Here is a 27,142-nt window from a genome sequence, read left to right as displayed (position 1 = left end):
ACGGTGATGAAGTGAGGTGGGTGTGGCAACAGCAGTCAGCAAAAAAGTGTGATGAGCTTTGGCCACCCCACCCCCTGTGTAACCACCTCAGTTAGCGTGGACACACTGCTCACAGAGTTGTTTTCCCCCATATACAGCCACTGCAAGTTGGACTGGACAGCATTCAAGGGGGTGAAATATATGGGTTTATACTACTTGAACTTGAGTTCATTTGACTTCAAAGAGCTTGGCCCATTTGTCTCTTCACCAACAATTCTTTCCAACTATGAACACCCTAATTCCAAGTTTCCATGTACATTATACAACAAAGTCAGTGTTCTAGTGATAGAAAACCATGTTAGAGAAAGATTAAATGTGCCTTGAGGACCCCCAGAGGTTGTTACGGTTTTTCAAGTAAACACAGGGTCATTGTGGAGAGGCGCCAGAAGCAAGGAACACCGTGTGAAGACATGTTATATTATTGATATTGCCGGCTCTGCTACCTCAACATCCTTCATTATATGACCAATGGCTAAACGTTGTGCCATACACTTCTCTCGAAGTTTTCAAATCGACTCAACATAAAAGAACGGTCAATGTATTTGTTCTACATGTAAATGTCACTGACTGAAAAGCCTGCCACGAGATGAATCCAAATAGCCTAATTGCTTTTTCATTACAATATATGACATTTAGATTTTATGACGTTTGGAAGAAACTATATTAAATTTGTCTTTCTTGTTTACACAAGTGTCAAGTGCTAAATAAAATGTCATTAATAAACACGTCATATCAGGGTTTTTTTGCGTTTCAGTCTGTTTGTTTTGTCGACTTTCTTGACTTACAAGCTTTTGCGTTTTCATTATAGAAACGCCCCCTATGGTGGGACGCAACTGCATCCAGTTCATAGTTCGCAATCTACAGCATCGTTGAGAGTTTTACCCTGAAGCGTGCACGCTTAATTAATGACGCTTCAACCACGGGAAAGTATTGTGTTTACCTGTGCAATAATCCGCGGAAAAACTAATAATACAAGGGAACCTAAACGCCAGAGATGCGTATTTTACGGCCGATTGGATTGAGTTTTACTTTAAAAAATGACATTTCAAAATTCCGAACAGAAAAATTCACGCCATGTAAAAGTTTAACTTCCCTTGCTACTCCTTGGAGCGATAGACGGAGAGTGTTAAGACTATTAAACTTTCCTCGAGTACATTTTACGCGACAGTGTAGAGAGTACACCAAACTGAGCTACGAAGAGTCATTCAGAACTGCGAGGGACAACCCTGAAAAGTTTTGGAGTGAAGCAGCTCAGAAAATCTCCTGGTTTGAGCCATGGAGCCAGACACTGCAGATTGACGATGCCATATTCCCAAACTGGTATATATTTATTATGTAGAATGCGTCAAATCCAATTAAGTTAACGCAAATTACCTACTGGTTCAATGTGTGAGCTTCTACAATGTTATTCACGGCATAGCTCTACTGTTATTGGCCTAATTTGGCAACTTCTGCATGACATCAGAAGTTGAGTCGATAAATTGCAGCCTCTAGACTAGAGCGTTTACCATAAAGCAATAGCCTACATAGTATTCATTTAGCAGATACTTTTTTTTAAAATCCAAAATGACGTAGGGTATACATATTGCATAGCCTATAGAAAGTACAGCAGAAGATCAAGGATCAGAAGTGCACAATTCTACAATTGTTGCCATGGTAGAGTATTGTAGTAGAGTAACGTTCAATGTTTAATGGAGACTGCTATTTGATCTTGACCTCTATGCTGCCTTGAAATAAGGATTCTGAAGGACATGGCATGTGAGTGACTGTGCATGATGTCTCCTATTCTTGCGCGGGTGAACTTGGAAAAACCAGCCAGAGCCCAGACGCCATCTGCTCCTCTCAGCACCTCTGTAACTAGATGCAGCGCTCTTAATGAGTCGAGGTTTTTCACCTCCCCTAAGATCAGGGATTGTGCACAGATGCTGCACTTTGCAGGAAAAAGTACATTTCTCACACCTTTCCCTCTTTTCAGACTTTGCAACGTTTTTGTGCTTCAAAGTTTTGTGTGTGTATGTTATTTAATATGATTGAATTGAATTGCCTAGTTACTAGTGTCTCCGAGAGGTCCAAAAATGTTCCTTGTATTATTCATGTAAGGTACGTTGGAGGGAAACTAAACGTTTGCTACAATGCCGTGGATTGTCATGTGGAGAGTGGACGAGGAGACCAACCTGCCATCATTTACGAGAGCCCTGTCTCTGAAACCAAGCAGATCATCACCTACAAGGAACTGCTGCAACAGGTATGACTAATATAATACGCCAAGTAGAACATTACATTCAATAAATCAAATCAGTAAACCAAAAAATCTAACCTAAAATGTCATTAAAACAAACCATTGGGTTTTCTATACATTGTGAATGCCACATACAATTCATTTTTCATCCAGTGTATTTGCCCTCTGCCCAGGTGTCTAGACTAGCAGGGGTGCTGGCGAAACAGGGGGTGAAGAAAGGAGACCTGGTGGTCATCTACATGCCCATGGTGCCCCAGGCTATGTTCACCATGCTGGCCTGTGCCAGGATAGGTGCCCCACACAGTCTCATATTCGGGGGCTTTGCCTCCAAGGAGCTCTCGGTCCGTATCGACCATGCCAAGGTATAAAAATGCCCAGAAGGCCTCACCACGGTTAGGGTTCATTAGTCATTTGAGTTCAAAGCACGATTCTCTCAGTCGCTGTGTGACTCACTAATGCAACTGCTAGCTAGTTTATTCCAAAGGATAATGCAAGGTCATTGTCCCTCGGTTTTCTCTTCAGTATTAAAAAGATGCTTGCTAACATTGAGCTACTGTACACTGCACTCCAATCCCGAGGAGTTTCCCAATGAGAACTACTCTAGTAGGGTCAACCCTACCCACTTTACTGCTGAATGAGATCATTGAAAGTTTATATCCACTGAACAGGCAGGGATGTTACATTAGATAATGGACCCTGTGAAGTCAAGTGAAGTATTTATATGGGGGATTTGGTCCAAAGCAGCGGGGATATTAGCCATTGTAATGGCTTTGACAGAGGATTTGATAAACCTAAAGCCTTGTAAGCCCTTGGCACATAGGTGCATCAGCGAACACAATGCACAGAGACAGAGGACCCTTACTTCAGCTTCTGTGTCGTAAACATATCAGACATTTATATGGATAACTGTATAAACTGAATGTTAAACAGTATGTTGTAGATTATATTACATTTTATGCGCAGAGGAAAGGTAACATGGGAGTCAGGTGGCTGAGCGGTTAGGGAAGCGGGCTTGTAATCAGAAGGTTGCCAGTTCGATTCCCGGCCGTGCCAGATGACGTTGTGTCCTTGGGCAAGGCACTTCACCCTACTTGCCTCGGGGGAATGTCCCTGTACTTACTGTAAGTCGCTCTGGATAAGAGCGTCTGCTAAATGACTAAATGTAAATGTAACATGATTGGCACTGTCGGTTATATCCTGTACATGTTAAGTTAGATACATTTGATATATTTGATTCATTTGAAGTGTTTTGTCTGTCAGCCCAAGATGATAGTGACGGCTTCGTTTGGGATTGAGCCAGGCAGGAGGGTGGAGTATATTCCTCTGGTGGAGAAAGCTCTGGAGTTCAGCTTTCATAAACCCTCCAAGGTCCTGATCTACAACAGACCCAACATGGTGAGAGGGCCTGGCACACATGCACACACACACACAGGCATTTTAGGGATGGCAAAGATAGCTTTAGGCAATCAACATTGAAATTAGAACCTAAATGTTTGGGCCTGACAACACATCTGGAAACTGAACTCGATTCAGAAGCAACACATCACATGCTCTGCTAAACCATCCACATTATCTCCTTACGTAGTTATGCAATGCCAGTATAATGTTAATGGGCCATGATTCTAGTCGTGATGAGGTAACAAGGCCTTTAAAGCAACGTTTATGAAGGTGAAGGCAGTCTTGACAGGACCGGATTAACCCTTGTGCTGCCTTCGGGTCACATAACCCAAAGGTTCACAACGAACCATCGTAGTGTTTACCCAATTTTACCCAATACAAAAACAAATAAATAGCATTTTCTTTTAACCTTCGAAATGTGGGGCCTGAGACAGCCCGACGGTTAAAAGAAAATGCTTCACTTTGTTTTTGTATGCGGTAAAGTTGTCGCAATACGACGGTGGGTCACAATGACTGATGGGTCAGAATGACCCGAAGATAACACAAGGGTTAAATAGTCTGTTGGAAGAAACAGAGGTTGGAGGGAAGCGAAGCACAGACTGAGCAAGGCCATGATGCTCATTGAATGCAAATGCAAATGTGCGTGTGTGTGTTTTGAGCTGTGAGACTGAATCACCCAGCGATGTAATGTTGTCCGGTCCCAGGGAGTCTGGTGTGAGGCCAGAGGGAAACCAGGTCCAACTGTGCAGAATAAGACAGACAATTCTCCTTTACAGCCAGCAGCCAATTAGACAGTAATGTGATGGAACTCCTGCAAGCCAAGATGAGTTTCGGTTCTGTTCATAAAAAAGAAAAAGAAAAAAGAAACTCTGAAATCAGCGCTTGGGGAAATCATTCCCGATATGCCTCCCAAATATTGCAATCACTCTTCTTCAAATTACATTTTAGGTTCTTAGTAAAAGTATCAATACTGCCTGTTTGAAGAACATAACCTAGTGCCTTTGGGGCTTGACACCTACCATCTCCTGTTATAGAACTGATTATATACACTGCAGGCGCTTTTGATCATATAACAGAGAAAATATTTTTCTTTTGTAGGGGGTTGGTCCTTTGTTGTCATGGAAACAAACAGTGTCATTGTAATGCCATTATGCACTGGGGAAAAATAACATTGTTACTCGTGAACTAGTCTTTGTCCTACTTCCTGGTTAAAGAAGATCAATGTCCATATGAATTTAGAAGTACAGCCCTTCTGACGAATCATCAATCAACCGTACAGGAAAATGACATCTCTCCATAGAGGAATTTCACTCGTCCAATAGGCTTGCTTAATTTAGAGCAGGAGCCCACAGTGTCACTGGCTATTAGACTGAAATTTTAAGCTTCTTAAGATTTTAAGGGGCTTCTTGTCTTTGGCCTACGAGCCTTTGTGCAATTTCAGTCCCCAATTTTCTTTGTCGGTAAGTTTTAAGCAATTTGAAACATGCTCCACTGAAGCGGGATAATTGCCTTTTTTCCTGTAGTATCATATCAGTACATGATTTTTACATTTTTTACATTTAGTCATTTTAGCAGACGCTCTTATCCAGAGCGACTTACAGTAAGTACAGGGACACCCCCCCCCCCCGAGGCAAGTAGGGTGAAGTGCCTTGCCCAAGGACACAACGTCATTTTTGCACGTCCGGGAATCGAACTGGCAACCTTCTGATTACTAGCCCGCTTCCCTAACCGCTCAGCCACCTGACTCCCTTTGAGTCATGATAAAAACAGTCATGGATGTGTGTCTCCCCTTTGGTTTCCACTACAGGGGAAGGTGTCCATGCACCCTGACCTGAGTCTGGACTGGGAGGAGGAGATGGCCAAGGCCCATCCCCACGACTGTGTCCCCCTTCCTGCCAACCACCCTCTCTACATCCTCTACACCTCTGGGACCACTGGGGCTCCTAAGGTACCGTAGGGGACATACCTCTTACCAGAGCCAACGAGAGATTGTTTGTGTGTGTGGCTTTGTTGAACAACCCTTGCGGGGGTAGAAGATGGGAGATGATGGTGAACCACGCTGGAAGTGAAGGATTTCAGCTAAGAGCATTGTAAATGGAAAGTGACATATCCAGACACTATTCTCTCTGTCTGTGAATCCATCCGGCTCCTGGATGCTGCCTGGCATTATTGACTCTTCTGTTCTAACCTGCTGTTTTCTCATTTGTTGAAATCTGAGAAATCTATGGAAACACACAACACTAGTTGGAGCATGACAGGAATTTACCATGCCAACAAAATAATAATAATAATGGTAATACATTCATGTACCAGATGCCTTCATCCAAAGCGACGCAGGGGTGGGGGGAGGAGGAGCAGTGATTTTAATTTCTTGATTTGCAGTCAACATGCTCTACCACTGAGCTATACTCACCCTAGGAATCAATGCCATGAATACTATGCCCACATGGAATACCATGCCCACTACCATTCCCAGTCACATGACACACTCCCATTGTGTTGCTCGACACTTTCCCAGTGTGCTGTATGACACATTCCTAGTGTGGCAGTGAGGATTCTTTTTTTATTGGTGAGTAAATAGCCACAGTAGTTAAGTTTGTGGGAAACAATGGGAAAAAATAACCTGGGGACACTTTCCTAAGTGTCTTGGGTCCAAGGATGATTGCCACATAACACTGCACCTGTCACTTGTCTTGTTTCCTGCTTGTTGATTCTCAGGGCATTGTCAGAGACACAGCCGGCTATGCTGTGATGTTAAAGTGGACCATGTCAAATATTTATGACCTGAGGCCTGGTGAGGTAAGCCAGAGAAACAGTCCTCTGTGTTCACCTGCCTTGTGTTGTAGTCAATACTCACCGCTGGACTTTTGAGTCACATAGATTCATGTTTCAATTAGTTTATCTTTCCTTCTGTTTATCTCTAATCTCTGTCAGGTGTGGTGGGCAGCGTCGGACCTGGGCTGGGTGGTTGGTCATTCCTACATTTGCTATGCCCCTCTTCTCCATGGAAACACAACGATTCTCTATGAGGTACGTAACCAACCAATTACGGGCCTGTTGGGTGGTAATGTCATTTGAACATAGTAACAGACATGCAAGTGTTTCTCAATGACCAGTCTTATCTGTTCAGCCATCTGTAATATACAATATCTAGAATAGGTATCCTTAATTAAATTGCCTTTGGATGGCTGTTTTTTGATTATGTGAATGCCCTTGGTCGTTATAGCTGGTTAATGTTGGCCTCATTAAACCAATATTCAGCTGTCTGGGAGAAATCATGTTTGTTGTGTGGTGGGTGAATGTTATATGCTTGTACAGTTGGTGGTGATTCTATCCTCAATACTAAATATGGATATTTATACAGTACAGCTTGTGACTGCTCACTGGTCTGTCTCTCTCATTAGCCAGTCTCTCTATCGCGCCGAGAAGAGAACAGGAGGTGGATGTTGAATGCACTCGTCCTCCATCAAAGCCTCCACCACTGCTCTTTGTTTGTGTAGCACAATGCTCACTGTTGTTTCAACAGCCTCATAACCTCCACGCTTACTCCGACACAATACCGTCTGTCTTTTCTCCGCGATCAATAAGCAGTACCAAATATTTACCCAGGGAGGAGATGACGAGCGGACCTCGGCTGGGACTGTTTACTCTGTTCACTTAATCTCACTCTCACGCTGTTGTCCCCAATCACGCAGCTGGGAGCCGTCTCACAGAACCTTTACCACTGTGATATTGGAGACGCTGTTTGAGCGCGGTCCCTTCCTCCTGATATTGCCTTTTGTGAACACACTACCTTCTGAACAGTGTAATCCTGTTTCTAATCCATCAATCTCAGACCATCTGCCTGGAAGGCACCCTTCTATTGCTGCTTCCACATTCCAGAAAAGACGGCATAAATATTCATGCGTTCAATGTGTACGGTGGCTGTGGACGGTAGTTAATCTGGTTTAGCATCAGCTATGCTGGATGGAACTGAAAAGTTGGCTTATGTTTCTTACTCTCTTACTTGAAATAAACACTGTCTGAATACACAGCTGCTGACTGCATGAACCCTACCAGGCCCTCGCATCTCACAAACGAGATCTGAACATGGTTGTTATGGTGATATAGTGTCCAGTGTGCGTTTACAGTAACTGTTGGACAGCACTGTTAAGTGTCCATGGTGTGTGTACAGTAGCTGATAAAAAAAAGGACGATATAGAATCCAGCGTTGTGTGTGGCTGATGGAAAGGACTGTATCGTATTCATGGTTCTGTGTAGCTGACGGAAAGGACTATCGTATCCATGGTTCTGTGTAGCTGACTGAAAGGACTATCGTATCCATGGTTATGTGTAGCTGACAGAAGGACTATCGTATCCATGGTTCTGTGTAGCTGACGGAAAGGACTATCGTATCCATGGTTATGTGTAGCTGAAAGAAGGACTATCGTATCCATGGTTCTGTGTAGCTGACGGAAAGGACTGTATCCTATCCATGATTATGTGTAGCTGACGGAGAGAGCCATGTAGTACCCAGGGTTGTGTGGAGCTGAGAGAGAGTACTGGATCCTACCAAGGGTGGTGTGGAGCTGATGGCCAGGTTCTCTCTGCAGGGTAAGCCAGTGGGGACTCCAGACTCCGGGGCGTTCTTCCGCGTCCTCTCGGAGCACGGCGCATCCTCCATGTTCACCGCGCCCACCGCCATCCGAGCCATCCGCCAGCAGGACCCGCAGGCTGCAGAAGGGGGCAGGTACCCCCTCACCAGGTGTGTGTCTCAGCACGATGGGCTGTTTCCATATTTACTCTCCATCCCTGGTGCTCCGCACCTCCAACTGGTGCCGGCAATACGGGAGTAGGATTTTTAATCTCACGTCAAGGTGTTTCTTTAAGACTTTAAGAAGCATCAGGATTCATATACATATGTAGGTGCCAAGACCTTCTGTGTATTCTGTCTCCATTGTAGCGTACACTAGGGTATGAGTATTAGAGCAAGACTAGAGCGGTAGATTATCACACAGTTGCTTAGTGAAGACCAGCTGAAAGAGGTGTGGAGATAGTAGTTTGAACAAAGCCAGTTCGAACCAAAGGTCGAGAGCGGATTATGCCACGGTTTGACCTCTTTGTAGCTGAAAGGTTAGCCATGTCTCTTATCCCACCTCAGGAGGTCAGTCCTACGGAGACGAGGGCTGTGCTCTCCCAAGGCTGGCCGCTCTCTCTCTCTCGTCAGTCTGCAGACATCACCGATACATTTCACTTCGTTCATTTAGCAGATGCTTTTCCCCAAAGGGACATGCATTTAGTGCATAGAAAGGACAGCATAAATTCCAGGACCAGAAGTGCAGAGTTCGAACAGTATTTCGGTGGTTAGTCAAGGAACAGAACTGCCTCATCCCTTCCTCATCCCTCCCTCGCCCTGCCTCATCCCTCCCTCGCCCTGCCTCATCCCTCGCCCGTCTTCAACCATCCTGATCTGTGTTTTCATCACAGGCTGATTGGGATTTAATCATGATGGATAACGCCGGAGGGGGCAGGTCAGGGCGCCTCACACCCATTAAATCACGCCGCTGCGGAAAGCAGCTCGACCATCCCCCTTCTGGGAAGGACTTGGGTCATATCCGACTGACAACAGAAGAGATTAGATTTCTTAAGAAATCCCCTTTTGGCAATGTTTGGACTGTTCGTTGTTCATTGTAAGGCAGACACAGTGTTTTGTTCTTTTAATATGTCCAAAAAGTGGACTTTGAGGTTTAGTGGCGGCTATTCAAACAGGATTGGAAAGCTGGCTTCTTTAGAATCTGAACCTCCCCTTCAGGGACACTGTCATGAAGCAGGGGCGTGCAACCTCAGGTGTGTTTAGTGGAAGTGTTCTATGATGGCTGCATCTCCTTAGCATCAGACAATAGCATTTTTTTATCCCTCCATTCTTTCTTGTTAAATACCATGACATTCCCCCTCTGCTTTTGTGATGTGTACTGTACTGCAGTCTTCCGTTTAGTCATGTGTTTCTGAGCTATCAGTACCGTAACATGGATGTGTATCTCACCCTGAAAATGTCTGCCATTTCCTGAGGAAAGGTATTGTGTGTGTGTTTGTGTGACACTGGAACAAACACTGTGACAGTCAAGACAGATAGTTTCATTCTAGTATGGGGCAATGGAATATCCGGTTGACCTTTCCCACGGTGCGATGCAATCAATATTTATTATCGGAGACCACTATGACTACTGTCAAAAGTGCACTTTTGTTTTCTACCAAACAAGTGGTATTACTAGCAATTTGGGGGCAGTTTTTTGACAAGACAGAATTTATTTTGAAGGTTAAGACAATAATTTAAAACCTTAGAGACAAAAATGGCAATAAAAGTCTCCATCGTTTTTCTTTTGGTTCACATTTAGACGTCAAAACATCTTACAAACCTTACAAATATATTTTTCTATCTTCTTCGGACAAGTATTATTGCACAAGGATAGATGGATAAATAGATATTTTGCTCAGATATCAAAAGCCAACAAGGTTCAGCTTTGAAAGCCAAGGGTAAGATACACATGAAATGTATATCATGCTTGAATAAACTCCTACCTTTCTGTGGCACACAACCTAGTTCTTGGCTCACTCACTATGTGTTTCTAATTGCACAGGTTGCAGGAATGTGACCCTCTGCTGCATTGAGCTTTTATAAACCACTAGATTGCTGACAATCTAGTCTATTGAAGATTAGCTTTCTATACCGTCACAAAGTACAGGGTCGGTTTTGTATCGATATTCTTTCATCGACAGACGCACTTGACAATGTGGAGTTTTAATATAGAATGAGTGGATCAAAGTCTGTTGGTTCAAGGTTGTAACTCCTGACAGCTTTCACATCATGTCATTTCTTACCACATTGATTCCTAAGTACGTTTACCTCAATCAATCTTTTCTCTTGACAAAAACGACATAGTTCAATGAAACAGCTTGGAAAGGTGCAATTTATATCCAAAGGTCTGATAAAAATGCCAGACATCAATTCAATTCAGTCACAGCATTGGGCCTTGAGGCCTGGCATGTTTCACAATCTCCAGTAGCACATACATTTAATGTTGCATTATATTGACAGTAGCCTTCGTGAGTTGCTAGGTTTGTCTGTAATAGCCCTTGGAGCACTACCAACAAGATTAAGCAATTTTAACCGTCAACCCGTGTGTCAGGAAAAAATTATGAGAACTGGCTACACAGCTCTCTGGTAGTAAGAGTGTCAGTGCTGGCTGTCAGGAATCCCCAGAGATGGTGGGGCCAAATGAAAGTGAGCACTCAGTGGCGTTTTATAGCTTGTAGCCCTGATGCCAAGCTCACAAGCAAGCTCTTAAATGGGTGACAATGTGCATGAATCCAGTCAATCGCGTTTTTGCTCTCGGGTGGGGGTTGGGGGGGAGGGGGGCGGCCTCGCTCAAGCCTAGCAGGAAGCATCTCGTCTCCCTCGCCACCTGATGTAGCACAGCTGTCTTCTTCCGTTTAAGGATTTCGTGGTTGTTTTACATCTGCAAATGATGTGGCTAAATTGACACTGTACATATTCACACACCCACACAGAAATGGGCGCACACACGCACACAAACACACCCCAACACTGTACACACACACACCAACACTGTATACACACACACACACTGCACACACAAAGCCCAGACCGTAGGAGGTGATTATTTCTGCTCCTGTTGATGATTAAATGCAAAGTTCTCAGGCTCGGGTACTGCCACAGTGTTGGGTGCTATTGTTGCCTGTAAAAGGCTGATCATCTGTGGAGATTTGCTGGGATGTACTGACCCACACCGCATGATTTATACACACATCTCCAGCCAAGGCTGCTCTGTCCACGATGCCTTGTGCTAGACTGATGCACAATAGCAACCAGAGAAGTCAAGGTGACTTGGTGAGATTGGAATTTGGGCCTTCGTGTAGAATACAGAGGAGCGAGGGTAGGTGTCGTGTCTTAGACCCCTGGCATCTGTCATACTCAGCTGGGTGTTGTGTAGAGAACTGTTCCTCTTGTCTATTGTGTTTAAATCATATCAGGGCATTAGTGTGACCCACATAACCATAACTAGTCAGGTGGCTGAGCGGTGAGGGAATCGGGCTAGTAATCCGAAGGTTGCCAGTTCGATTCCAGGTCATGCCGACTGACGTTGTGTCCTTGGGCAAGTCACTTCACCCTACTTGCCTCGGGGGAATGTCCCTGTACTTACTGTAAGTCGCTCTGGATAAGAGCGTCTGCTAAATGCAGGGAGTCAGGTGGCTGAGCGGTGAGGGAAGCGGCATTAGTGTGACCCACATAACCATAACTAGTCAGGTGGCTGAGCGGTGAGGGAAGCGGGCTAGTAATCCGAAGGTTGCCAGTTCGATTCCCGGTCATGCAAACTGACATTGTGTCCTTGGGCAAGGCACTTCACCCTACTTGCCTCGGGGAGAATGTCCCTGTACTTACTGTAAGTCGCTCTGGATAAGAGCGTCTGCTAAATGACTAAATGTAAATGACTAAATGTAAATGTAACTAACGGATTAGCACGCCTGAATTTCTTGTGTGTTTTATTGGTCCCATTGATGAGAATAGCCTTGGATATCGTTACTTGTGGGCCACCTGATCTAGAGGTTTCACTTTATCTGACAGTCTGAAGGTCACACAGTAAAGATTGGAAAAGTTTTCTCTTTATTTTACAAACCCATATAAACAGAGGAATGTTTTAACAGTCATGCAGCACCAGTGTCAATACTTTGGTTATTATTGGAATTCATCTTTTAGGTTACAGACCCTATGACTGTATTTAAATCCTTCATTTCACCTCACACCATTTTATACAGCAAAATAATAATATACTTTACCTCAGAATACGATGCAGGAATATCCCCTGAAAGCCCCTCTGCATTTCCATATATATAGCATATCTACTTGCAATATACGTTGGGCTTAGTAGAACCAGCACCACTAGGTGTTTTGGAACTGTTCATAAGAGTACAGGGTGACAGAAAGCTGCCTGTCTTGTCCCTGCTAGGCTGCGCAGTCTATTCCTGGCTGGAGAGCGCTGTGACGTGGAGACTCTGGAGTGGGCCAAGAGGAGCTTCGGAGTGCCTGTTCTGGACCACTGGTGGCAAACAGGTAAGACTTGTGTTATCCTGAAGGTCTCAGAAAATGCCACACGTTTCAAGTACTACCATGGTTAGTTATCCGAGTAAAGAATTCCGAAAATGGGAAAAGTTCAAAACCCTTTTGTAGAAACACGCAGTATCTTGCCGACGGACACCGACCACTTAGGCAGAGATAAAGAAGTAACAGAATCTCATTACAAGAGCCCATTTTTCTTGGCACTTGCGTTCAGCATGGTAATGGTCTCAGACTGTCGGTGTGTGAGGAAACTGCTAACCTGGCGTCTTGGAGTCATCAGTTCCCTTGACAGCTGCTCAGCCTGGAGTTAAGCAACACCTCACTGGATCATTCTTCTCTCATGTAGTCATAACTGAAACGTACTGAAATAGACTGGTTACCTGTCATGATTAATCCTTCTTACATAAACTGCTGTACATCTGGGTGTTGCGCCCATCTATGGCTAAGTGCTGTACTTACAGCTGACTAAAGAAGAGAAATGAGGCTGTAATGGTTTGGGGGCAGTGCAGGCTCAGTAACAGAGGTACTTTTAGTGTCCTGAGGCACCGATTCTATTCCCATAGCCACCCTATTAACATGATCAAAATCTCAATCTAGCCTAATGATAATCTCTCTGCATGGAGCAGGGGCGATCCAGTGATTTCACAGCAATTGGGTGTGTGACGTCTTGTTGCATTGTCAGGCACATTGAAACCGATGAGGACAGAGTAAGAGGAGAGGTTAGGGGACTACCTCACAGTTGACCTGCCATGAATCTTCACTGTTGACGTTTTGCGGATGATGGGACGTGTAATGATGGGGGGTGGGGGGGTGGGGGGGGGATCGAGTCTGAGGGACCTAATGACTCGGGAATGGCTGAGACACTATTAGATGCTGGATGAGAGGGTTGTGTCTGTGTTCCAGACAGTGAGCCACCTCCTCCCGGCTAGGTAACCTCTCCTCGGCCTCTCAGACAAACTATGATAAATGCAGCAGTGGAGGCCGGCGTAAAGTGGTGGGCTCGTATTTTCCACCATCGCGATCCCCACGGACAAGGAATCAATCGGGGACACGTCTGTGTTTAAATATAGAATCGATAACCCCGTCGAGAAGACATCGACCTTGAGAACGAATGGCCCTGTTGTGGAGGGATCTAGAAAACGCCTGCTTCCAGTTCAGCTGCTCAGCCCAGATGAGTCCGTGCTGGTGAAGCATTCATCCGACTTTATGCCTGCCGTAGAACAGGTTCAGATCACAGTATTGAAGCTGGATCGTTTCCCACCCTCTTCGGTTGATGTAATGTGTTGTAATATGGCATATTGCATAGGCCTGTGTGCCTCTTAATTACATTTTGAACTGATACGGACCAAGTCCATTTTAGAAACTGTTAAGTCAGTTAGGCTGATTCACTCAGTTGCACTGGGCCTTCAGTCATATAGGGAAATTAATCAAAATTCCTCAAGTGAAGTAGATGGCACTCAAACGGAATCACTAATCATTCCCAGCGCTATCCAAAGCCTAAAGGACTATTCTCTTCGTACTTACTCTGGTCATACTGGATCTCCTCTAAACCGGTTCTGATCCGACTGCAGTTTTAGCAGGCCTGCACACACTAACATTGTTATATAAGCTGTTATGACTCTCTACAGCTCAGAAGTAAAGAGGAGTCAAGAGTAGAGAGAGAGAGGGAGAGAGAGAGAGAGAGAAAAGGGAGGGAGGGAGGGGAGGGTGAGTGATTGTCACTCCATCGTGTGGCCCAGACACATCCAGTTTTCCACCCACCCACACACAGCACAGGATCAAACTCTCCTACTGGCCTGTAGCTTGAACGGGCTCTGCTTCTGTGGTCCTCAGCCAAGGCACTGCACAAGCGGTGGCATCCCACTGCCACTCAGACAGCTGAGATGCGTGCAATTTAGAAGCCTGGAAAATTGAGAAGAGCTCTCACGTGCGTTTAATGAACCATAGAAAACACTTTCAAACTGACAAAAAACTCTCGGGATGAGCCTAGCTGCACCAGGGTTGGCTGCTCACGCCGGTACGCGAGGCGCACGACTCGATACTTTCCTTCATGTGATAGGCCAACTGTGTTTGTATCGCACTCTCCCCTCCTTTTCAGCCCCGTCGGCTCCGTTTTTATGGAGAGGGGTGTTGATTAAGGAACACATCGCAGCCGTCGGGCCGTGTTCGCCCAGTGGGGGGAGTAAGGAAGGGGTTGGAGTGGCCATCCACAAGCTGGCCCTGAGGCAGCTTGGGCCTCGGGCCCTGGTGCTGGGAGGGCTAGGAAGCCCCTGAACCCCTGGGCATGCCACATCACACAGATACACTTACGCAGGCACGCTCAGGCCCTTATAGCTACAGAAACACACACACACACACAAAAGCAGCCCAGAGGAAATGTGAATGCTATTGTCTATACCTCTCTGTGCTTCGGGGCATATTACACAAAGGAAGGGATGGCGTTTATTAAAGATTTATCAGCTGTGGATGTTCAAGAAAACCCTAGGTGCTCTTTTTTGGGTAGCTTGTCGACTGTGCACTGTTTATTGAAATTATATCTCTTTCCTCATTCTCCACACGCGTGTGTGTGGAGGAGAGGGAGATAAAGGGAAAGAGACCAAAACAAGTCTTTTGAGAGTGATAGGCAGAATGTATTGACTCAGACACAATATGTTGAAGCAGCATAATGAATGAGTGCATAAAAGGCTTACGGCTCCATCTCAACTGTTTCTGTGTGAGAGGAGAGGACTGGAGGCCTGGTCTTATCTTCTAGGCTTGCAGTCTGGCTCAGTCCCAAGCCTTCTTGGACAGCGTGTCTACCAGGGAAGTTCCAGCCAATAGGAATCAAGCCCAAACTCGAGCCTAGCCGTGCTGTACTTGTTCGTATTGCTGCTTTCTCTCAAGTGTCTGAAGTCTGGCGACTATTTCCATTTACTAGGTGTAGACACGTCTTGTGGATGTAAGAAACTCAACAGAAATGTGTTGCAGTCTATAAAAGTCCCTGGCCTTGTGTTAATCATACTAGTCTGAAGGTTTTACTCAGTGATCTAACTGCAGATATGTCACACTTTTATGGAATCTAAATAGACAACTGCTTTTCTATATTCCCTTGTGAATTGAACGGAAGCAGAACAATCTTAAACACAGTGTGGGATTACTGATGAATGTAGATATTCAGTTCCATAGAGGACAGATTGCAGAAAACTCATTTTTCTTCAGTGATGAGAAGCATTAGAATGACTTTGTTCATAGCTGATGGTGCTTCGGTTCTTGTGTGTGGCTTGTTCATTTCGAGGCTACAGACACACTCCTGAACCATGAGGGCATGTTTCTAAAGCAAACACCTTTGAAATGCTTCTCTTCGGACGTTTGGTGAATAAACCATCACATAAAGCTGCAGTACACACACACACACACACACACGGACAGACTTTCTACATAAAAGGATATCAGAGTTACCCTTCAGATGCAATCTGCAATTGTCCAGGGCTTTATTGAGCCTCGTGCTTGGGCCAGTCAGCTAGCCTGTTTTCACACTGTAGAATGGATACTTTCCAAATCCATTCAGCCATCCTGGGCGATTCAAGTCTTTCCACCACACACCATGTAAACCCTTTACTTTGATATGTAATATTCAACAAAGCAGAAATCGATAGAGAGAAATCGCTGCTTACACCTCAAGGGATGGAGGGGATTGAGGGATGGTCAGATAGAGAAGAATTGAGGGGTAAAGAGAGCGAGTCCTTGAGTAGAGGTCAGTTGATCTGAATGAGATGGCTGCAGAGGCGCCCACGTCTCTCCCTGCTTCCTGGGGCTGTGTGGCGCCCTGGGCCTCCCCCTGCCTCCTGGGGCTGTGTGGCGCCCTGGGCCTCCCCCTGCCTCCTGGGGCTGTGTGGCGCCCTGGGCTTATCCCTGCTTCCTGGGGCCGTGTTGGGCCTGGGCCTCTCCCTGCTTCGTGGGACTGTGTGGGGCTGTGTGGCGCCCTGAGCCTCTCCCTGCCTCCTGGGGCTGTGTGGGGCTGTGTGGCGCCCTGAGCCTCTCCCTGCCTCCTGGGGCTGTGTGGGGCTGTGTGGCGCCCTGAGCCTCTCCCTGCCTCCTGGGGCTGTGTGGGGCTGTGTGGGGCTGTGTGGCGCCCTGGGCCTAGCCTAGAGTAGATGTGAGCAGAGAAGGAGCCACTGTTGTGCGGTAAAGTGACATCACACACAGAGCCAGGTGCTGTGTGTCTCCCCCTGAGCTCTGCTCTCATCTCCACCACAGGCCCTGGCTCTGCTCACCGGAGGAGATGAACACACAAGCATAGGCTTCATGCCGATGGAAACCCAACACCTGAGGCCCGGTCAAGTGGACAGACGGTAGCTGCGGTCGTTCCACTGCATGTACTGTTGGTGTTTTTTAATGACTTCGCAGCACTGCCAGTTGAGTTTCTGTTCAATCAAAGGACAGATTTATCCAAACACAGAGAAAGGACTGAATACTAGGAGAAGAAAGAGACTGGTTTAGGAGAGGGACAACAAAGGCTTGTTTGTCACAGTTTCTCAGCTGATGTTGTGATTTAAGAGGACCTTCTCCTGTAGATCTTACTGTAGAAACAATGTTTCACTAAATCTCATTTAGCAGACGTTTGATCTTGTCCTTGATCACATATTCATATGAAATCACACATGTCCATCAGATTATTTAAAACGATGTAAACGGCTCATTAGCAGGATTTTGACTGATTGAAATAATTTAGCTTGGAATATTATTTGCGTTTTTCCGCATATCTTTCTTCCAAATGACATGTCATATTGGCGGTATGGTGGTGTGGTTAGTTTCCTTGGTGTGAAGTCGAGGTGATTTGGGCTCCGTCGCGTCCTCCAGGCATGCAGCAGCGTCGCATGCTGTCAGCTGATCTGCTGATTCATTCTTGGTTCCAGTCATCATCCCTCTCTGTGTGGCCAGGCGGCTCTCTCCTCCTCACTCCCTTGCCTGGCTCTCATTTTTCTCCATCCTTGGCTCTCGCTCTCGCTCTCTCACCCTCTTTGTCTCTCTCCCAGAGTTTCCACCACATCTCCAACACAATCACATATTGACACACACCCCAAGATAATCAATCCAGCTGGATATCCAGTCCCCCCCCCTCCCCCCCCGCCCCCTTTCACCTCAACCCCCATATTGCTTGTTCAAGAGAGAGAGAAAAACAGAGAAAATGGCTGCTACTTTGAAGCCTGATAATAATCTGCGCTATTTTAAGACCCCAGTGCCATCCAGGGCGGAGGGGGGGGGGGGGGGGAGGAGGAGGGAGGAGGGATGAAAGCTGCTGATGTCATCTCCGTTGCCGGGCAACCGTTGTGTTTCCACTCGGCAGGGTTTGGGCTGGCTCACCCGTAGTGAGAGGCGAATGAGGCTGATGAGAGGCGAAATTACAGACTGATGCAGGAGGGGTGAGGGAGGGGGAGGGGGAGGGAGGGGGAGGAGGGGGGGGGGGAGGGGGCGGGAGCGGGGGCGGGTTGGTCTGTGTGTTAAGTCCGGGGACATGGTGAATTCACCTAGCTCCCACAGGTGCCCGGTGACATGGTGAATTCACCTAGCTCCCACAGGTGCCCGGTGACATGGTGAATTCACCTAGCTCCCACAGGTGCCCGGTGACATGGTGAATTCACCTAGCTCTTCATTGGAATTGTTTTTGCTCGGGCAACTTTTATGTCTTGAAGTGAATAGCCTCAGTGAGTGGTTGTAATCAAATAGGATTGCAATGTCTGTATGATCTTGGGATTTTTGAGGGTTTGCTAGTATTGACTGTTTATCCAGCAGGGAAAACTCAAGCCCTGTAAGTCAGGGTTGCCCTTTGAACAAAAAAAACAACTGAACAGCCCCTCTCCCTCCCTCCGGCATCACTACATAGTCACAGAGAGACGTTGACGGAGACACTGGAGAGTGAGTCTCACAGCTCACTGAGTCTGTTATCCTGCCAGAGCAATTGTCATCCCGCTGCTTTAGGTGGAGAAGTGTGTCTGTGTGTCTGCATCCATTTCCTAACTCATTGATGCAGTAATACATAGTTGTGCTCAGAATAGACTTGACAGCAAATTACCCGACTCATTACCCGTGCGTGTGTCATTGTGGTGGTTATGGCCGTACGGTGTGTAAATATCCCCCACGGACAGATGAAGCAGAGTGAGGTTGCCGTGGCGCTGGCCACCAGAGACTTGGACAGAGCAGAGAAAACACAGGTTGTGTTTGCAGACAACCTGCAGTGTCGGTCACGCGTCCTGACGACAACCTGGTGTGAAAAGGGCACACTAACACCTCTCCGTTCCTCCCCCTCTCCTCCCCCTCTCCTGTCCCTCCTCTCTCTCTTCATCACTCTCTCTTCAGCTGCCTCTTTCTGCCAGAGTACAAACAGCTCTTAGCTGGAGGGGAAGATTGATATGTTTATGTGCTGACCACCGCCTGACCAGAGAGACAGAGAGAGAGACAGATGATGGTAAAGGACAGAGGATGAAAGAGAGAGAAGCTCGAGTCAGAGGGAGAGAGACCACACCTATGATGGTGTCACCCTAGACCTCACCCATAGCTAAAATCAATGTATTCATCCCCATTGTTATTTTCTTGTGGCATTCTCATTCCCTCCCCTCTGGGCTGACTCTTCTATCCACTTTGCCCTCTTTTGCGACACAATTTTGTCCATCTTTGGGAACAGAACAAAGCCAACCCACTCCCCCTCCCCTCCCCTACCGACCTCCGCCCCCCGCTGTGACGGGGGAATATTTATTTGCCGGTAGCTGCTTCGGAAAAGCGCAGCCAGCGGTAGTGTATTGATATGCCTTGTCACTGCTCACAATGTGCTCCTCCTTTCCCTGCGGGGTAGGACCGGTAATCATGGTTTGGTTTGCGTTCCGGATCCCTTGTCTTCTCTGCTACCTGTTAGTCTCCAGCTCACTGATAGGACCCCAGAGCTTTGTTAACCACACAAGCTTGTCCACCCAACCTCACGGCTCTCTCTTACCTTGTAATTCTCTTTAAATCTCCCTCCCTCTCTGTCGGTGTAGCTGTATGAGGAGGAGTTTTTTCTTCTTCTCTGTCTGTAGAGAGAACATCCAAGAGGACTCGAGACAGCAGCAACATCGACGATATGTTTTTTAAGCTGCAACACGGCAACATTCAATGAGCCTACATAAGCAGCGCATTACGAAGAACACACATTTTCATCCAGAGACAGTCCTCGCTGTGATATCTCAAAGCCATCGGCCCTGTCATTTTCTTGCCAGCTCATATACATTCTCTTTCATCAGTAGGTGGATTGCCTGCTGTCAGCACTGACAACTACTAACAGAGCGCCATGAATGCCGGACCTTCTCAGATCAGGTGGCTAGCTGTGTCTTCTCTCATGCTGACAGTTATATCACTGTTATAGTGACAGTGTATGTGCCGATAGCTGATCAAGCCATGGCTAACAGGACACTCACACCTTGAACCTTAAGAGGGCACAGTGATGGGAGCGATGGAAGAAAGGCCTTCCATTACTCTGCGCTCAGCTCTGTTACATTCATCTCTTGACAACACACACACACACACACACACACATACCCTACCCTAAATCACTCACCCAAACACCTCTGTGGTACCTTTTTGATGCTCATTCTGTGGGGAGCAAGGGCTCTTGCTGTGTGGACCAAGGTTGTGTGTGTGTGTGTGCGTGCGTGTGTGTGTGTGGGTAAGGGGGTTTGAGAAAGGAGTGAGCAGAAAGAACGGAGGGATGAAAGTAGCAAGTCGTCATGAAGCTGAAGCCCTGTTGCCATGTGGAGCAGATCAGGATCAGGGCTGGGAAAAGCCAGGGAAGAGTGAGCGACCCAGCTCTGAGGATCCTGGAGGGGATGAACAGGATCTGGGTGTGGGCCAGGCACACTGAGCACTGACAGAACCGACAGATGTGTGAAGGGGAGTGGTGGGGAGGGCTGGCTTGGTGAGTCAGACAAGCCCATAGGAGCTGTCACAGTTCTGCTAATGTAGGTTAGTATAGCACCTCCCTCCACCACTGGCCAATCACAAGCCCTTTCATGTGCAGCCATGGATTGGATTGTTTTCTGGACTCTGGTCGACACATGAACCAATTACTTCGCCGACAGTAGGTGTACTTGTTCGGTTTGCTTTGTTTTATGGTTAAGAACTAGAATGTGTGTGTGTGTGTGTGCATTCGTTTTTTTTCTCTTTTTGCACATAGTGATGAACACAACCGTGCATTAAATGAACCAAATTCCCATCCGATATAACCTAGGGTGACCAGACGTCCTCTTTTACCCGGACATGTCCTCTTTTCGAGACCTCAAAAATGCGTCCGGCAGGGATTCCAAAATTGTCCGGGATTTTGCCTTTCACAAACTATTACGCCCTTACAAGTTTTGGAAAGGGTATCTGCCTTACGTTCCATCTTCTTGCGTGAGCTCTGACTGTAGACAGAACTGTCATTTTGATCAGATAGTGCGGCATGCAATACACAACCAGCACAACCCCCCCCCCCCCCCCCCCCCCCCGACGCGACGAAGTGTCCTCTTTTTCACAAACTCAAATTTCCTCTGTATTTCCCTTCCTCTTTCACTTCCTCACTGCCAGAGAGTGGATCGGCCATCACCTCGTCTTGCATCGGGCTGGGAAACTCTCTTTCTCCCCCTGCTGGCCAGGCAGGCAAGCCAGTTCCAGGATACAATGGTGAGAGCCAACTAGCCGTCACACTAAAACAGCCAAACTCACTCTTAAATACAGTCTTCTCTCTCTCTGTCCCCACACATTCAAATAGGTATACACTTGGTCAAATTGTGTCGATAGTAATTAATTACAATATTGTTAAATGGATGCCCTCCAGAGAGCACAGAATCCTAGCATATTAGCAGGAGAATATGCATTCCACACGATGTGTTTATGCAGTGATAGTCTTCTAGAGTGCCCCATATTGTTTTGCCCCTGTGCCTGAAATCCAGCATAGCTCTCATAAATATCATCAGTATGCGTTTTTTCTCTGCCCAGTCACGGTGATTGATGATGACATGCAGGAGGTAAAGCCAAGGACCCTGGGAAACATCGTGGTGAGGTAAGCCATGCGGTCACGGTCGCACCTCAGCAAGCAGCCCACTCATTCTCCCAGACTGCCTCTGTAACCGGCAATAGCAAAGCTCTCTGTCTGCTTCATGGATGCGCACACACACACACTCATGCGTACTCACTCACGCACACTCACAAAACACACAGACACACAGTTGGATGGACATCCTCACACGGACAGACTCACAGCTAAGCACATTGACAGTTCTCTACACACACACACACACACACACACAGACACAGTGAGTGACAGACATTCGTCTTTGTACTTGATAAAGAATCCCAAGTAAAGGCTGTAAAACCACTGTGGGGAGGGGAGGGGGGGGGTAGATTGAGCTCCTCTAAGCTGTCCAGCAGACCCCCCCCCTCTCTCCCCCCAGTCCTCCCGGCATTGTTTTATCTCTCTCGTGTTGTTACCTGTCTTCCATCCTCTCCTCCCTCCCTCCTCTTCTCCCTTCATTACTTCCCTTCACTGCTGGGCTCCCGTTTACAACCTCCTGGCTGCACTCAAAATGACCTGAGTAGTTAGAGAGCTTCTCAATGGAGATTGTGATGTTTCACCCTGAAGCCGGCTACTTCCTCTGGTCAGAAACTCAACCTTTTCTCCTGAGTTTTTAATAGGCAATCCATCAAACCGAGGAGGATTATGGCAGATCCATAACACCAGGTTCTATTTTCCAGAACGTTCCTATTCCCTAGTGTTTTTTTTTTTTTTTTTTTTTTTTTTTTTGCTGAGTGCCAACCAAGCACTACCATGCCATTAGAAATTCAGTTTGTTTAGGTTCTTTTTTTCAGGGGGATTCAAAAGGAAACACAAAAACATCTCTAAGCTGTGACAGCCTCATTATGTTGAAAGCCAGCGGTTGCTAATGCACATTAATGAGTGTTGCCTCTTTCATTCTCTCCAGGCATAATCATTGTTGGAGGTGCTCTATCTTGGGCTGCTGTCAGTAAAAACACTGACAACCGAAGCATGGGAATTAGCATCGGGTTTTACATAACACATTTCATGGAGTTTGACAGTCTATAAACGGTCTATCTGGATGCAAAGAAGAATGAAATGGCAATTAAGAAGCCTATAATCTAAAGCATCTTCAAATACTTTGATCAAAGTGTTCCTAGAATGGTGCCTGCTTGAGTCCATGTAGTCAGCTTGGGATATCGTGACCCTTGAAGATCATTCGGGTTCAAAAGGGTGATCCTTGTGACCCTCCCTAAACAAAGCATCAGTGGTCCTGTCACCCTATATCCCTGTGTGTTAGTGTGTGCGCGCGCCTGTGTGTGTGTGTGTGTGTCTGAGGGTCAGGTCAGGCCCAGCAGACATTGGCACCATGTCTAGACCCACTAAGGTGTACCAAGGTAACAGTATCCCTGTTCAGACAGCTCTGTTAACCTTCAGCAGATATCTGCTTCTATCATCTTCACCCCCCCCCCCCCCCTCCCACTAGGAAAACAACATGCAGCTCTCTTGTTCACCAACCTGCCTGTGTGCTTCTCCCCTCGCCAGACTGCCTCTACCACCGGGGGCAGCGTTGTCTCTGTGGCAGAACAGCCAGCTGTTCAGGGAGCTGTACTTCTCCAAGTTCCCCGTAGGTCATCCTTCTGTCTACGCTCACTTCTCATCTCTGTCATGTACTTGTCATTGTCATGAATGTCCATTTGACCAAGACCTGCACGTCTTGGTGATGAATGTCACAAAATGTAGAGCGTATTCAACTCAACCCTCGCCTGATGTTGAACGATACGTACAGCCGGTTGCCCAAACCATAAAGATAACCGTGAGATTCTGATTCACCATTGACATTAACTTGTCATTGTTCTGTAAACCAGCTCATGACTGGGCTGTGGTGTGAGGTGTCCCTCTAGTGGCGGTAACGGGTCAACACCCTGATCTCTGATGTTGTTATTTCATGTTGGTCTCATTCCCCTCTGCTCCTCCAGGGTTACTATGACACCATGGATGCGGGCTTTGTAGACGAGGAGGGGTTCCTTTACATCATGTCGCGCTCTGATGATGTCATCAATGTGGCGGGTCACAGGCTGTCAGCGGGGGCGTTGGAGGAGGTACGAGATCCGGATCTCGGGTTGCCAGATCTCTGCATCTCTCACAGATTGCCTGCTCATTTAAAAGAGTGCAGACTTTCGTTTTTATTGTTGAAACGTCCCGTGTGTATATGTACGTGTGTGTGTGTGTGTGTGTACGCTTTAGTCTGTGCTTCAGCATCCAGGGGTGGTGGACTGTGCTGTGGTGGGTCTTGAGGACTCTCTGAAGGGCCAGGTCCCCCTGGCTCTCTGTGTGCTGAGGAAGGGTAAGACACACACACTCTCTCTCTCGTCTCAGAGTCAGCCTGCAGAACTCTACACCACTTTAACACTAAAGTGACTCCACATATCAAACAAGTGTGTGTGTGTGTGTCCACATGTGCGTGTGCCTCAGATCTCCAGGGGAACCCGGAGGTGATAGTGAAGGAGATTGTGAGTCTGGTGAGGGAGACTGTGGGGCCTGTGGCTGCCTTCAGGAAGGTTCTGTTTGTCAACGGACTCCCCAAGACCCGCTCTGGCAAGATCCCTCGCTCCTCTCTGGCTAATCTGGTCAACAACAAGCCTTACAAGGTACCATACCTCACACCAAATGTGTGGCCAATAAAGCCCTATCTGGGGATTCCATACCATATTTTCTAATGCCTAATTGCTGATACTTGAATGTAGCTCAATCTAGAATGTAAATATTATATTTCTATGTATCTTGCTTTTTTGAAGTGTTTAAAGTGGAGTTTAAAAAGAGCTTCTATACACTTCTTTGCAAGGGGAATGAACTTAAAATGTTATTTAGGAACTTTAGACACTGTATATTATAGATTTTGAGAAATATGTACAGTTGCTGTATTGTGGAGGCTGGGTAGAACAGTACTTATTTTGCTTCTAGTGTGGATGTCGTCAGGTCCAGGGTCTTAGGAAGTCAGAGGCTTAGGTCAGGTTGAAATGCAGTGTGTGTGTTTGTACCTTGGATCAAACAAACCTTTAGACATGTGTAAGACCCTCAGGTGTTTAAACACATGTTGATTCACGGTTGTGTAGTACAATACCAGAGCCAAGGGCAGTGATTTAGTCTGGTACAGATGCCAATTCAATCAGGTGTTTGATCAGTTACTCACAGATATAAATTGGAACTTAGTTTGACAAAGATTAAATTACGGGTAAATTCATTCCGAACAGAATCCAATTATATCTGATTCTGAGGAAGGCTGAGGACTACTGAGAGGTGGAAGGGGGTTTTGATGGATGACTCTCTGTCTCTCCAGATCACTCCCACCATCGAGGACCCAGAGGTGTTCAAGGATGTAGAGAGGCAGGTGGAGGAGGCCCTGAGGCCAGCTGGGCAGTGAGGGAGGACAGGGCCTGGCTATCACCTGGGCCCCCCACAGCTCTGGAGGTCTACTGCACTGTGAGGTGGTAATGGAGGGATGGGCCGTCGGCCTGGTTCTTCTCATCATTGTCCTCTGCTACACACTCCTACAGCCGTGTCAAGTAAGGAAGCATACATTGTGGGTCTATCATGCTACAGCATTTCTGGTCAGGTATGACCACGCCTGTTACTAACCGCTTTTGGGGTTGGAATTGAGTGGATAGACCAGTGGTTCTTAACCCTGTCCTCAGGGAACACCTGTCCTGCATGTTTTAGATGTTTCCCTGCTCCAACACACCTGATTTAAATAAATGGGTCGTTAGCTAGCTCTGTAGAAGCCTGGTAACGAACATGCATTTGAATCAGGTGTGTCAAGAAACATCTAAAACATGCAGGACCACTGGGATAGACTAACAACGTGAAATAGAATGCCAGAACGTCCAAGTGAGTCTAGTTAAATGTGAAAATGGCAGTTAACTGATATTAGAGATTATTTTAAGACATTGTACTGTATGTAGTGTTCTGTTAAAGGCAGGTTCAGTACATTTTGCGAATCTAGCAATTTTTGGTTTGAGTTTAGAAGGATTCAAACCAAAATATCCCACCCCCTCCTTTCAAATCCACTACTGCCGCGAGGTATGTAGACAGACAAGTAAAACCGTCCAATCCTTGCATTTGGTCCGAATGCCGTCCAAACGAAATGATTAGTCATGTTTATTACAGTCCTGTGACTCCCACAGATATCTGATGTATTTACTGTCAAACCTTTAGATGTATTGGTTGCTATAAGGTTAGGATGTTTATTTCAGCAAATATGACAGTGTATCAACATTACCGATCCTGCCTTTAACTTCATTATCATCCCAGTAGACACCATACTGTACTATATAGCTTCCAAATGGTGTTTTGGCACATAACAATTTAGCATGATTGCTTTATAAGAGCATGTTTTAACTATTGTCACTGACAGTATTTTTTATTGACAATGAAAAGTTGTTTGATCACCACTTAGTTTTGACCAAAGTACAAGAAGTAATAAATAAAAAAAATGGACACGAAAATGATTCTTTGTTCGTGCAAATCAGGTATGTAAAAAAACAAACCAAAATAAAAACCTTGATTGACTATTGTCAGAAATAACTAAACGACAGGTAGTAGGGCTGTACAATAGTTACCCTGGCAACTCCCGACAAAAAAAAATCATTAAGTTACACCAACAAACAAAAAAAATCACAGCAAGCAACAGGTTTTTAAATTCACCTCAATTCCACATGGTCATAAACACTCTACGCACACAGGGAGCTGCAGATGTCTTTCAGTTATTTCTGCTGATAAGGTGGGTGAATTCCAGAGGCTTCTACACCTTTGGGACAAAAACAAAAGGCCAGCTTGGCTGTGTTAGTGTGTATGCGCGTTCAAGTTACTACATATGGTGCTGTATGGCCTGACCCGTTGTCAAGGTAACGTGGTTAACAGGACGACGTCCGACTTGTTCTCCGTGGTCTGGAGTGCGCGTCATGTAGCCCCGTCATTGAGTGTCCTTGGCAGTGACAGTCCAGAGTGGAGCCTGTTGTATCAAAGTGCTTGTCACGTTAGTAGGCGCCACAGTGGTTTCCTACTATTCTTTTGTGTTCATGAAATGGGATCCTCTGAGAATGTATGAATGAGCGAACAACCTAAGGAATGTGGGGTCGATGTCAAAAGTATAGATGTAGGATGTCACACGCCAAGTCCTCGCCAGTATGACCGTCCAATGTCCCCTCTCTGGAGGTACCGAACCGTCCCCATTCGACATCGACCACAACGAGATGAAAAAATAGCAGTATGTACAAAATGGTCTCTCAAGGTGGGGGAGGGGCGTGCGTGGAGGAAAATGTTCAAAGAGCAG

The 27,142-nt window shown here is 46.3% G+C and overlaps 1 protein-coding gene across 2 annotated transcripts; it reads left to right on the top strand.

Moving 5' to 3' along the window:
- The first annotated feature begins 954 nt into the window (after nucleotides 1-954).
- Nucleotides 955-26,373, top strand: acss3 (acyl-CoA synthetase short chain family member 3). 2 transcript variants are annotated; one of them, XR_010878809.1, is made up of 17 exons: nucleotides 955-1,359; nucleotides 2,140-2,284; nucleotides 2,452-2,640; nucleotides 3,539-3,673; nucleotides 5,484-5,624; nucleotides 6,395-6,475; nucleotides 6,611-6,706; nucleotides 8,269-8,420; nucleotides 12,682-12,785; nucleotides 21,363-21,458; nucleotides 21,774-21,837; nucleotides 23,356-23,437; nucleotides 23,790-23,912; nucleotides 24,058-24,157; nucleotides 24,286-24,461; nucleotides 25,151-25,328; nucleotides 25,582-26,373. XR_010878809.1 is itself a non-coding variant. In XM_067254331.1 (16 exons), exons 1-16 carry the CDS (start codon nucleotides 1,034-1,036, stop codon nucleotides 25,232-25,234), a joined length of 2,094 nt encoding a protein of 697 aa, XP_067110432.1. In that variant the 5' UTR covers nucleotides 955-1,033; the 3' UTR covers nucleotides 25,235-26,373. The 2 variants fall into 2 exon arrangements, 1 of the variants encoding a protein (XP_067110432.1); XM_067254331.1 differs by having other exon boundaries at nucleotides 25,151-26,373.
- The last annotated feature ends 769 nt before the right edge of the window (nucleotides 26,374-27,142 follow it).

Source organism: Osmerus mordax, chromosome 17 (genome assembly GCF_038355195.1).
Source record: "Osmerus mordax isolate fOsmMor3 chromosome 17, fOsmMor3.pri, whole genome shotgun sequence".
NCBI classification, from domain to species: domain Eukaryota; kingdom Metazoa; phylum Chordata; class Actinopteri; order Osmeriformes; family Osmeridae; genus Osmerus; species Osmerus mordax.
This window is presented reverse-complemented; position numbering and strand designations above follow the sequence as displayed.